At 41.5% G+C, this 13,294-nt stretch overlaps 1 protein-coding gene across 2 annotated transcripts in view; it reads right to left on the bottom strand.

The window, feature by feature from the left end:
• Positions 1-13,085, bottom strand: part of NWD2 (NACHT and WD repeat domain containing 2) — a 58,642-nt gene extending 45,557 nt beyond the window's left edge. For both annotated transcript variants that reach the window (XM_054825227.1, XM_054825228.1), the window contains exon 1: positions 11,951-13,085. In XM_054825227.1, coding sequence (XP_054681202.1) covers positions 11,951-12,101 — 151 coding nt within the window. In that variant the 5' untranslated portion in view covers positions 12,102-13,085. The remainder of the gene's footprint in view (positions 1-11,950) is intronic.
• Between the last annotated feature and the right edge of the window lie 209 nt (positions 13,086-13,294).

The following is a 13,294-nucleotide window of genomic DNA, read 5'->3' as shown; positions in this document are numbered from 1 at the left end:
GATTTTACTATAATTTTTTCTTGTTCCAGATTTTATTAATTTCTTCTGCTTGCTAACCACATTTAGTTGATGATATATATTAAGGTAATAGTAAATTTGCAGTTTAACAATCTTGAGGAGTTGGTAATTGAAAAAAAGACAATACATGTTCTAGTCACTCCGTCTGAGAAGCAGATGTTGTTGAAACAACTAAGTTCAATTTCCCACTAATACCTTTCACAAATGTGAAATAATAATAATTGAAGAACTTCCAGAACTGGCATATCAATTTAATCAGTCAGTGACTGAACTACAGACTGTCTTCCAAATTAGTAGTTTCAAATGACTTTAGGCATCTTCCCCAACTCTTTGGTCTTATTTTCACAATAATGATACCCAATGAGATACAGTTACGTCTAAAGGAGGACAAAGATCTTCTATGACGCTATACTCTCAACAGCAGTGTAGACTATGGCTGAAAGGGTGGACTTGACTTCATTTCCATTTCTAGCACTGCTAGACCCTATCAGTCTTTCTCAGTGTCTGTGAAGGTATTTGTCCCTTGGCCACAGAAAAGATAAAAACATGTGCAAGTCCTCTTTTACCTTCCACACCTACATATGGCGAAACACAACCGATCATCTGGGGATCTCATTTCTTTTATTTGAAATTATTTTGAATTTACATAATGACTATGAGGAGCTGACTGTGATATTAACACTGGAACAATACACCAGCAATGGAATTGCTCGATAGAATTATATAGTATTATACATGGTTGATTATAGAAAGTATAAAATAGAAAATTCATAATTAAAACAGGTGGAGTGTAAGATCATTTGTATTTTTAGCTCCTAAAGAAAGGAGGAATATAAGATAATCTGCAGGTCTTCTACATGTCTTCTGTTTCTTTTGAAAAATATTTTTAACTCTTTGACTGACATTAAACATCTGATGGAATGATATTAATCTCAAATATAATGAATATCCTACATGAGAATAAATCACCAGGTAAATAAGAGAAATCCTGTAAATGACTCTCCTCCTCCCATTCATAAATAAACCACCAGAGGAAAAGCTGCAACATGAGCTGTTAGACACTTCATTAATGCCTCATCTGCAGGAAAGCTTCACCTGAAACAAGCAGGCCACTGCAGGACATACATCCATGGGAAAATAATCTCTATGGGAGTTTATTGCTTTATATTATCTATCTTTTGCATGGATGCATAGATCAGCTTCCTGATCTGGTAAAAGGATGAAGAAGCAGAAACTGGTTTTGAGAAATTTCTGAATAATGACATTCGCTAGTGAAGGTTACTGAAACTCATTCTAAGCAAGGTTTTCAAGGAATTTTTTACCTTTGGTAGTTCTTATTGACTAATTAGCTTATTTTGTGTCTGTATATGCTGCTGTAAGCACTACCAGTAATGCTATGGAAGACATAGAGCAGCAGTGTACTGCACAGTCTGTTTTCCCATGTATTTTCTTAACTGGTTTGGAATCAGTGGAGCTCTCATGAAGAGCTAGACAATCTTCTGTCAGGAATGGCACAGGTATGTTTGATCCTGCTTCAGGCAGGAGGAGAGATCCAAAGGCCTCAAGAGGTCCCTTCCAGCCTCTTGGTCTGTGATTTGCACAACAAATAACTAAGGTTCCTCAGACCTCTGTTATGGCCACGTATACCCGGTGTAAATGGCATGTCATTAAACTCAATGGCACTCATTTTGCTCAACACAAGTTGCTTAATTCTTTGTAATCCCATGTTGTAAATGACTTGCATTTCAAAGTAAATCATCATACAAACTTTGCTAGTGTCTTGATATACCAAATTAGGGGCCATGTAAACAGGAACACTTCTTGCTTCAACAGCATTGCATAAATCTGCATCACATTTAAATGTAATCTAATAAATATATAAGTAAATCAAGACCATTATCAAATGATAATATAATGTTATAATTTTCATAACATTTACCAGTAACCACTCCTAAAAAGAGGATCAACAGTTACTGCTCACTAGTCTCAGTATCTGAGCTATCAAAAATATTATAGGGTGGAAAATGAAGGAGAAAAATAAGCATTTTCTTCAGAACAAATAACTTTGTCTTGCCGGAATAGTACAGACTATGCATCTAGCCACCAGCATTATTATCAAGTAAGAAAATATTTTTCCTCTGATCTCCTTTTCTAGAATTTGTGGGGCCTTTATTAAACAACAGTAGGTATAAAAAATAAAGAAATTAAGCCTTTAATTTTAAGAAAAGCACTTATAAAGCAGCCACACATTTTTTTATGTTTGATTATGAAAGTACAGCAAGATCCTCTAGATGTGTCATGCTGGCATAGGTAGGTGTGGAAAACTCTCAGTAATAAAATAATCCTTAGATTACAGTGCTACATGACACACTGGCCTCCTTTAGATTAGTGTCCATACTTCAGGCTCCTGAGATTATTGAACACTGTAATGCCCTTACTTGCTTCTTAGTATGGCTCCATTTTAATAACCCCATGGAAATAAGGATATTCAGATAACTAGGCCTTCACAATTAAGCTCTCTTTCCATATACAGATAGACAAAAACGGATCATCACAAAGATGGTTTCGGATAGAATGACTCTTTTAAGTAACTGTCCTCCACAGGTATTTCCACTTTTGTTTTTTGAGATCTCTTCTTTGGCTGAATATGCATGGTCTTGTTCATACAAAATCCCCACAGAAGTTAGCAGGATTAGGCATTTCACTGGGCAATAATCTATCTCAAGACTCTGAAAGGTTGTTACAAGTACCAAGACTATTGACTAATTAGTAAGGCAACTAGACAAATTCATGGAAGCAAACGACCTCATGGATTATTAAACACAAGGATATAATCTTTATCATTTTGCCCTTATTGCTTATTCTTGCGTCATGCATCTGAAACTGCCAGAGTCAGAGGAGGACTCAGTATGTCCAATCCTTCTGTATTTGCTTCTCATTTATCTTACATATAATAGCTGACGTGCATAACAAATACAGATAACCCCTCTCATCTAAGAGTATTAAACCCACATGGTTATTTGATGTTTAAAAGTAATCTTAACCTAACAAAATCCAGTCAGTGAGACCACTTGTGAATAAACATTGAGTGTAAACTCAAGCAGCGTCAAGGCTTCTGTTAAGTATATTCTAAAGTGCCAACCATTTCTTCCTACGTTGCCTGGTCGGACATCAATCTTGTACAACACAAATAAACAATACTAACTAACAGATAGTATATACTGAAACCACTATGCTAAAAGGGGGTTTTGGAGGGTTTGCACAGGCCATTTACTTTGCCAATGATTTTTAAATTTGAACTTCTATATGCTTCTGAATGTCCATTTTATACTTTTGTGAAGTGCTGTAGCTTGTAAGAAATGCAAATGCTCTTTAATAATACGGACACATCAAAGGGTCTAGGCTTCAGAAATGCCTGCTAATAGCAAACACTACAGCTGGGGAGCTCTCTGAAACTAAGGCTGTCCAGATAGAGCTCTTAGTCATTAATTCTCATTTCTTCTTAATGTTTTGTAAAATGTTACTGATTAGAGACTCTAAAAAATAATTTTACAAATAACATTGCTATGTATCATACACACACTATAGTAACTACATGTTTCAATACTTGATGCAGAAAGGGTAACAGAGAGCTAGAGGACAAAGCTGGAGATTTATAACGCATAGGTGAGACTGCAAAGGTACTCAATTGCTAGTAGGGTGAAATGGACTCTATTAATAAACATTTTCAAGTGTTTAATCACACCACAGAGGCATGTCACTATACTGAAGACTGCAGCTGTGGCACCCAAAGCAAACACTAGGAGCAGGTTGTACAAGAGTATTTTTTAGGCTCTGACAATCCGAAATCTGATCTGTTTAACTATTTGATTAGTCCCATTGACTGATACTTAGCAACAGCATGACTCTGGATTAAGTCCAGTGTGGTCCTGCTATTTGCTAGTCTTTCCAGCTTTGGGCACCAAGTGTATTTTGAACAGCCTGATAAATCTAGTCTGTAAAGAAGACTTTTTTCTCTAGATCCAGATTCTGTACAAGAATGACTGCAGTTGGTCAGGCGTAAGGTCTGTCCAGCACAGCATCTTGTCTCTAACAATGGGCATTAGCAAATTCTTATAGAGGGAGTTTAAGATCAGGTCAAAGATAGATGCAGGTATGTAATTATGATGGTGATGGGGTGGCTTACAAGAGCTGCATGTGGTACATCTCCTCCTTGCCCAAAACAGCAGCAGGCACATGGTACTCTGGACTGACTCAGGGCTCCTTCCTCTTTACCTTGCTACCCTCCTTGCTTTCAGCTACCAGCAATTTAGCCCTACTCCCCTTTTGACTAAAGATTTTGGAAGTAAAAGCCTCTCTCTGATTAATAAGAGTAGCATCAGGCCAGTAGAGTTACTTTTGGGTTGGACTGGCACAACCATGATTAAATTGAGTTCTCTAATTCTATCTATTATTATCCTCCTTTAATTAAAATTCCAGTAAGGGGATAAAGCAGTTGTCTTGAACAGCACTGCCTATATTAAAAACTGCCAGATTTCTCTGTATTCCATACACATGACTATCTATTACTACATTATATTTATATCTACCACCTTCAATATATTAAAACCTTAAATTACTGGTAGTGAAATATTACTAATGTATTATTACCACAGTCTGAAATGATATCTTATCACAAAATACTCTTTCAGCAGATGAAAATGCAAAGACATTTCATTTGTTTCAGATGCAAAAAATTGCTGCTCAGGCACAGCCCTCACATCTTGAATTACAAGTTCAGTAACTGCTTGATCTAAAGTTTTCTTTCAGTAATAAAAATTTAAAAATTCTCCAAACAAAACTTAAAGTCTAATGTAGGATTTTCTCTTGTGTGTTTACACATCTGGGGATACATGCATATGCCCACATAGTCACGTATGTAAGTTTCTTAACAGGAGTTATTTTGCTGCATAAGCTTAGAGATAGGATGCCAAGTTATGTACCCTTTGTACCACGCTGTTCTTATGTGGTTCACAGAAATCCCACCACAGAATACACACGGTCTCCTTGAAACGCAGCCTTGGAAATCCTCGTTACTTTGCTGCACAGCAGGCTGTTGCTCAGCTGAGAGGTCATCCCTCTGCCCTCGATCAGGCAGGAAAGAAAGTCCCGTGTTGATGGAGGAAGGCACCGTAAGGCTGCCTGCATAGTGCTGCCTCTCCTTTCAAGCTGGTCTCATACCTTGCTGAGGGAACGATTCACAATAAGGACTCGATTCAATACTGCTGCTGTCCATCATCTAACATATTATCTGAGAAACTAATATCACATGGAATTTGCACAATAGCAACTGTGAAGTGTACAGGGGCCGCAAGCTCCTCTTTGTCTGTCGTTGAAAGGATGACCATTTTGCACAAGAATGAGGCATGCTCCAGTGTCCTACGCACATCTTGACTTCTCTGTATTTCTAGTTTAATAAAAAGACGCATGCATATATATGTATGTATATATACATAAACTACAATATATTGAACCAGTCTAGCATGCAAATACATCTGAAGAAATAAAGCAATATTTGCAAAGCTGGAAAGGAAGAAAAGAAATTGTAGGTTCTGCTCTGTTTTAATATTATTTCCTCAATGCTAAGAAAAACAGTCATAGAACCTAAGCTGCAAGTGCGCACAACCTCGAATGTTTACAATTTACTTGTGGATAAAATCTAAACCCCTCTGTAAAGCTTTCACTTTTACAATAGCATTTAACAAAACCTATGCTGTTCTTCAGTAATGCTAGAATTACAACTCTGAGTGATGCCCTTTGAACATAAATACCCAACTCCCACACGGGGTCCTAACGGCAAATTTGAAAATTGTCTATGATAGTGTGGCTTGAGTTTTATACATCCATTTATACAATTTTATACAGTTTATACTATTTTATATAATTTGTGTAGATGTGTGCATGTGTGTATACACACTATAGACACATATACAAAAGTTGTAGAAAAATACAATTTTAATAATTTTTTTAAATTAAAAAAGGAATGGTCATGTGGTTAAAAATTTTAAGTGCTGGTTTTTAAGTAGATAGGGTAAATACCTAATCCAAACTTTTGGAGCTGATAATTCCAGATGCTGCTTAGCACAAAGTGACTGGGTTTCAGGTAATTTTGTTTATTTCTAAATATCAAGGAGAAAGAACAAAACCAACAACCTAAATAGCTTGCTGTTTTACTAAAAAAAACCCCCAAACCCACACCTCTTGATCTTAGTCTTGTTCCCCAAATGTACATCCTACCTTTTGAGTACATGAATAAAAAATTTTGTTGAAAATTAAACAAAAGTTCTCAATGTTTCCACTTGCATATTTGGTACATTTAAAGCAAATCCTTAGTCCAGTCCCCAGGCTGCATAAGCAAAGAACCCACAAAAAGAACAGGGGGACATGAACAACAGTTCTTTTTTTCATACAGTTTATCAACAGTTTGTCAAATTTATCAGAATAAACTTCAATCCAATTCAGTCTCCATCCTAGCCCAAAACAATAATTTCCTCTAACAAGAACAAAGGCTTGAGGATATGCTCAGCAAAAAATCATCTTGTACTGGTTCTGCTTGAGATCTACCAGCCCTGCCTTGCAAAAAAAGTTAACGCCTACCATGAGATTTGGTCATACAGTCTCACAGAGGGTCAGATCTTGCTTTCTGCAAGTTGTTCTGTGGCCCAGGAGGGAAGAGAGAAAACTTCACATAGAGGCAGAAATACTGCAAATGGCATGGCAGGCTTCTTGCCAACCTAATGAACTGTAGGTATCGCTGACCTTTGGGCCTCCTGAAATAAGACGTATTTCACATCAAGGCCCATACCAAACCCAGGTTCTTGAACCATGTTGCTCTCCCAAACTCTGAGACATTCAACTTTAAAACTATTGAACTTTTTTTTTTTTCCCAAGTGTAGCTTGGCTTGTAGCTCTTAAACACTACAGTGATGTGCGTCACGTAAAACCATAAATAGGTACAAAGTTAGGTAACCAGAACTAACACTTAGCATAAAATAAGTCCTGGAGTTATTTGTCTCCACATCTCCGCAACACCTCCCTTGCAATTTCATACACTTGAACATCTGTGTTTTCCTTTAGCTAAGGAATAAATTCCACCCGGATTATATAAAATTGTCTTTATAAAAAGATCTTCATGCAATGTATCCAAGTAGGGACACTATATTGCATTTTGGGGCTGGCCAAAATGGCCCATTGTTAACTATGCATTATTCTGGCTTTTGAGTATTTTTCCACATTAACATTTCCTCAATTATATTTTTCTTAAGGGAAACAACATTTCAGATAAAAATAATATAATACACCTGGAACATGCTAAACCACAAAGTTATACCTTTCTGTTATCACATATGGCAATAACTTTGTAATTAAAGCAATCATAATTCTTCATCTGAGTGATCCACCTCTCATGTTCAGTAGCACTAAACTACAAATGCACATAGCATTTTTTTTTCTTTCACATGTACATGAACACGCATTAAAATACATGTAATTCCTGCAAAGCAGCCTGCAACAATAGATCCAAACAAAAACATTGGTAAGACCCATTTCTGCAATCATTTTTTATAGGAATAATCCTTTTCTAGTCAGCAAAACTAAGCAGGTGAGAATGTTGCTGTATGTATCATGATAAAATATGTGAAATGGGCATCAAACATTTGTAGTTAGTAGAACTGAGTGTTTTTCAAGTTAATAGAACATTCTGGATGATGCATGGCAATGGAAATAAACTAACTTGGAAAACTGTATAATAACTCAAGCAAACTCAAACTCATTCAATAATGTAAGACAAGGAAATCTCACTCAGGCAACCGATGGGGAAGTTCTAATGGTACAGGTTAGTTTTATACTGTGCTGGTACAATGGACGCATTAAAGTGGTGGCAATATCAGTAGTATCTTCTATTAGAATAAGATCTTCATTTTACATTCCTACATGTATACATAGGATTTCATACTTAAGATTGTTAATCATGCCAAAACTAGTATTAGGTTTTTTATACATAGTTGGTTTTATAGTTTTAAAAAATAGGTACTGGAGGCACAAAACCCATGTGGAACATAGCCTTTCTGCATTAAAAAGGACTGCTAAAACAAAGCTTGTTCATGATCTCATCACAACTGTTTCTGTTTGTAAAACAGATGTGTTTTCAATGGCTAAAAAATGGCTAAAAAGTATTAACTGTCAAGATCCAGTAAAAGCAATCCTGTGTTGGAACTTAGGAAGTATGCGGAGGTGCTGCACAGGGGAGAGTATGCAGCTGAAATAATGGATGGAAAAGGGAGCATCCTCACCATGTGAAGTGCTAAATGCAACCCTGTTTACACTTTGAGAGAAGACTGGCTAACACCACCTATGTCAGGACACGCTCAGATGCTAAATAAAGGTATTATCCTCCTGTCTTCAATGGATCCACCTGTGTGTAGGATTTGGCTTTATACATTTCCCTCTTCAGTGCATTCATTTGTCTCTGCTACATTACAGACGTGAAAGGCACCTTCGCAACCAAAACTTGAAAGAGCTTAGAGTAAAAAATTACTGATGTTTTAACAAATCGAAGCAAAAACTAGACTTTAAGTCAAACTAGCAAAGGGAAACTTCCCCACTTTCAGAAGAGCCAAGAGAATTTAAAATTATCAGAGCTTTGACTGTACATTCCCATTCACAAGATTTCATTTTCAAGACATATTTCTAACTCCAGTTAAAGCATCTGTTTCCACCAGGGCTTGTAATATTGCCTTATACCACCATGTAATTTCTTACTCAAATAATTTTTGGTTTGAAGTAGTTATGAGAATCATTGGAATGTTCTGAACCTATGTAGGGCTGATGTCACAGCTCCATGTAACTGGACTGTATGGAAGTTTATACCTGTTGTATTCAGTATGACCTGCACGTTAATGGAATGAGTCTGTACAGGCACTACTGAGTAGCAGAGAAACTGTCATTAACTGATGGCTGTTACAGTCCACGGATTTCTACATCAAACAGTAAAAGCATTTATTACAATCAGGTGAATATAACTTAGTTTCCTTATCACTTTGAAGGAATAAAAATATCTTGAGAAAAACAATAAATTATTTAAAGCAAAATCTTCAGTCTCTCTTAGCCAAATACATATTTAAAATATGTCTGATTGCTTATATCTACTGAAATGAGAAGAGAGACTTATTTATATTCAAATAATAAAGCAACTTTAATGTTTCTAAAGATCCAATCATCTTCAGTGATATGAAGATTGATTAATTGATATCAACAATTTGACCAAGACAATATTGTTAACTACTAGGGGAAAATACAGTTTCACTTACCTACAAAATTTCCTCTAGAAAACAAGAGACTGTAAAATAAAGCAATTTTGTTCCTATTACCCATGCTCACTGTCGCCACTTACTGTTCTTTTTAGGGATTTCTGTTTAAGAAATTCTACACATAATCGTTTTTCTAGTTGCATAATAAAAACATAACATATTTCAGTCATACTAAAGTATGCTTGTAAAGAACAGACCAATGCTAGAGTTCTCCAATATACACTTATTAAACTGCTACAATTCAAGAAAACCACTTTTAAGTTTGTACACTTTAAGTTGTAGATAAAATTTTCTTGTGACTGCTAGCAGGATTAATCCCTAAGCTTCTCTGGCACCACAGTTCTGAGATGTACAGAGCACAGCCATGGGGTATTCGCTTCTGCCTCTGGGAGTCTGGGGACCCACAGCCCCTTTCAGTCATGCTCAGCACCAAGAAGAATGGGTATAAACTGTACTGATATGCTGAAAATTAACAAGAAAGGCCTTAGCCATGAAATATATGTTGTGGTTTGAGGCTTAAATATGCTAAATAGTTTACCAAGTTGGAAGAGTTTAACCTTTTTTCCAGAACTCTTGCATTGTGAACTCTTGTAGGTATTTTGCAAACAGCATTTTTAATTCCAAGTACTTTACTAGATGATACCTAAATCCCATTACAGGCTAGTTTTTCTTGTTTATCTATATATTCTTTTTATAAGGTCACATGCAGTTAGTAATACTTCTGTGTCAGTGATAGCACTGATAAATAGTCATGGTTGTTTCTCATCATTTAGAGTCCCTAAACGTTCATAATCAAAATCTGTAAGCACTCTGAAATTTCTGCCCAAGACTATCATTTCTGAAAGCAGGAGCAATGTTGCAGATAAAATTTTGGACATGAGAAGTGTTAATCATTGTGACCATGTGATCTGACAAAGAAGCTAATGTAAATAATCCTAAACCAACTGAATTATTTTCGGGTTTTTTTTAAGCTGACATTGTCAAATAACAATGCAAGGGTAAAATCCTGCAAATGGATATATATATAGCTTCAAACCCTAACTTTCAGAATGAGCTTAGTGTTTGTTTTAATTTTAGCAAATATCTAGCTAACATACCAAGATATCCTAAATGCCATTCACATCAAATACGGAGGCATCAGTAGCTCCCCAGTTAAGGCAATGCTGGCAGAAATCCATTTCCAATGAATAACATATATTCTAAAAATCCACACCAACTTTCTTTCAGAGCCAAATAAATATTTTTTTAATTATCGCTATTTCTATATCTTTTCTTAGATTGCAACAATGAACTGCAAGCATTTTCATGCCCTCCTTAAAGAACGGCATCTTTTTAAACAAACAGGGATGTCGGATGTGAAAGCTCAGAGTTTCCTTGTGTCGAGAGCAACTCAGAAGACCTGGAGGTGTGGGAATTCTTCAAGGCAGCACTGTGCCCACTTTTTAGCTTGTGAGCGCTATTTCTCATACTCACGTAAGTATTGGTGCCAAGATAATTTTCACTTCAACATTCAAAGTATTTTGTCATTTCAGGCATGATTTTCAGCTCCCTGATGTTTGCATAAAAGGTGACAGTATTGTTGAATTAGAAGTGTTGGGGGGGAGGTGGTGGGTGGTGGTGTGAAAGAGAATTGTGACTACAGTGGGCTCCTTTTTACAGACAAGAAATGTTATAGGTGTGAACGCTTAATTTATTATTTCCGTGCTTCAAGTGGGAATGCTTCAGCAACTTAAATCTTATGAGTGGGAATGACACCTCCTGAATGCATGCAAATTCCTCGTATCAAAGGGTAATTTTAAAAATAGGCTTTAGGTAGCAGGATGCCTAATTAGTTCAGATACCGAGTATGCGATCCCGACTTTTTAAAGCTAAAACTGCAGGTTTCAGTGCACCCTTCCTTAGAAGCAGAGTATGACCGGGATCAAAGGACCACATTTGCCGTAGCCGCAGCCGGCGGAGACCTGCTTTCGCTGTGCTATGAAATCAATCGGAAACTCTATTAACCAGCCTCCCCAGCAGAGCTCCACAAAACATCCCCCCTGGAAAAGCTTCCCCTTCGCTGGCAGGCAGCCCGTTTCCATGTCCCGAGCCCACCGGCCCACCGTGCGCCCTGCTGCTCCGACACCGCAAAACAAACAGACCCCCCGGTGCCTCTCAGACGTGTCACTTATAGGCATAAAACTTCAGGAGCGGAGTATATCGGCGCCTCCAAACGCGAGCTCGTACACCAACACCCGGCAAAGCGAGCCGCCCAGAGCGCTGCCACACGCCCCGCCACCCCCCCACGGCCGCCTCGCCCCGCGCCCCACACCGCCCGCCCCGCCGCCCCACACGGCGCCCGGCGGGGCGGAGCGGTGCCGCTCCCCGGTGCGCGCTGCTCCGGAGGCCCTCGGGGCCGGCTGCGGGCGGAGGAGCGAGGAGCCGCTCTCGGCCACGCCGCGGACCCCTGAGCGAGAGCGCCCGGCGCCGCCCGGGATCAGCGGGAAGCGCCACGGCGGCGGCCGGGTCCGGGGAACGGCGCGGGCGCTGCGGGCGGCAGGGGGAGCTGCGGGGCGGGCGGCGGGGCCCGGCGGGCCGCGGGTTACCTTCGGGGTTGGCGCTGATGAAGACGCGGACGCTCCTGCCGCTCGGCACCAGGTGGGACGGCAGCGCCGAGAGGTTGCCAGAGAAAGCCGCCCGCCGCAGCGCCGCGTCCCGCGGGCAGGGCAGCCTGCCGCCCGCCCCGGCCGGCCACATCCCGCCGCGCTGCAGGGCGATCCTCGCAGGCGGGCGCCGGGCCCCGGCTCAGGGCAGCCCCCGGACCGCCGCGGCGGCAGCGGCGCTCGCCACCGGCTTGCTGGCAGCAGCCATGCGGACCCTCCGGCTGCCCGGGGCCGCCGCCTGCCTCCTCGGTGGCGGCGCGGCTGGGGCTGGAGCCGCCGCCCGGCTCCTGAGCGCGGTGGCAGCGACGAGACGAGGCGTCGGCCGCCCCCCGCGCCGCTCCCCAGCGGCGGCGAGCGGCAGGGAGGGCGCGGGAAGAAAGTTTGCGGTGGAGCGGTGCCGGGCGCGGCGGAGGGACGACGGCCCCGCAGAGGCAGCCTGCACCCCCTCCCCGCCCGCGGTCCTCGGCCGCAGCGGAGAGCAGCGGGAGGCCGGGCGCCGGGAGAGCCGCTGCGCCGTCGGTCGGGCGGGTCTCTCGGGTTCCCCCTCCGCCCACGAGGGTTTGCGGTGTCCAAAGCAGGAACGTCTCCGGCAAGGCTGACGGCGCCTTCCCCTCCTCCGAGTTTGTCACAGCCCCGAGATCGGATTTTTATAGGAGAACTGCTGCCGGCTCATCCTTTGGGCTCTGAAGAGTTCAGAGCCCTTGTTGTGTTTTGTTCTGTGATCGCCTGCACCGGAGTCCCACCTGCTCAAATACAAAAGAGATGCTCTTGCTGCTCTTTTCTTTCTTTCTTTTTTTTTTTTAATCAGTTATTTATTTATCGGAATAAATGAAAAGCCCCGGTTTGAAGAATGAAAGAGGAAGGAAGCAGCGAGACCAGCAGCCGGCGGGATGCTGTCCCTTTGCAGCAGTCAGTGGCGGGGCATCCCGTCGGGCAGCGCCGATGAAATATTCAGGAGGGCGGCGGGGTCGGGCCGCGGCTCCGCCGTGCTCGGGGCCGGTGGGGCCGGTCCCTGTTGGAGGGTGGCGGCGCGGCGGCCCCAGCCCCAGCGGGCGGCGGGCCTTGGGTGAGCCGCAGAGTTTAGAAAGCTCCCGGGGAGGGGCGGGCAGGCAGGGACCTGGCAGCAAAGCGGAGGGGAGGGGCTGGGGGGGGGCAGGGAAGGGGTGGGCACGGGCCCTTAATTAGCCTGATGGTCTGTTAGCCGTGGGAATACCTTCTTGGGAGGAAGAGGCAGACTTCGGCAGAGGGGTTTGCAGGTGTTTCGGCAGGCTTAAAAGGCTGGAGAGA

Source organism: Grus americana, chromosome 4, assembly GCF_028858705.1.
Source record: "Grus americana isolate bGruAme1 chromosome 4, bGruAme1.mat, whole genome shotgun sequence".
Taxonomy (NCBI): domain Eukaryota; kingdom Metazoa; phylum Chordata; class Aves; order Gruiformes; family Gruidae; genus Grus; species Grus americana.
The sequence above is the reverse complement of the archived record's forward strand: the minus strand, read 5'-3'. Positions and strand labels throughout refer to the sequence as shown.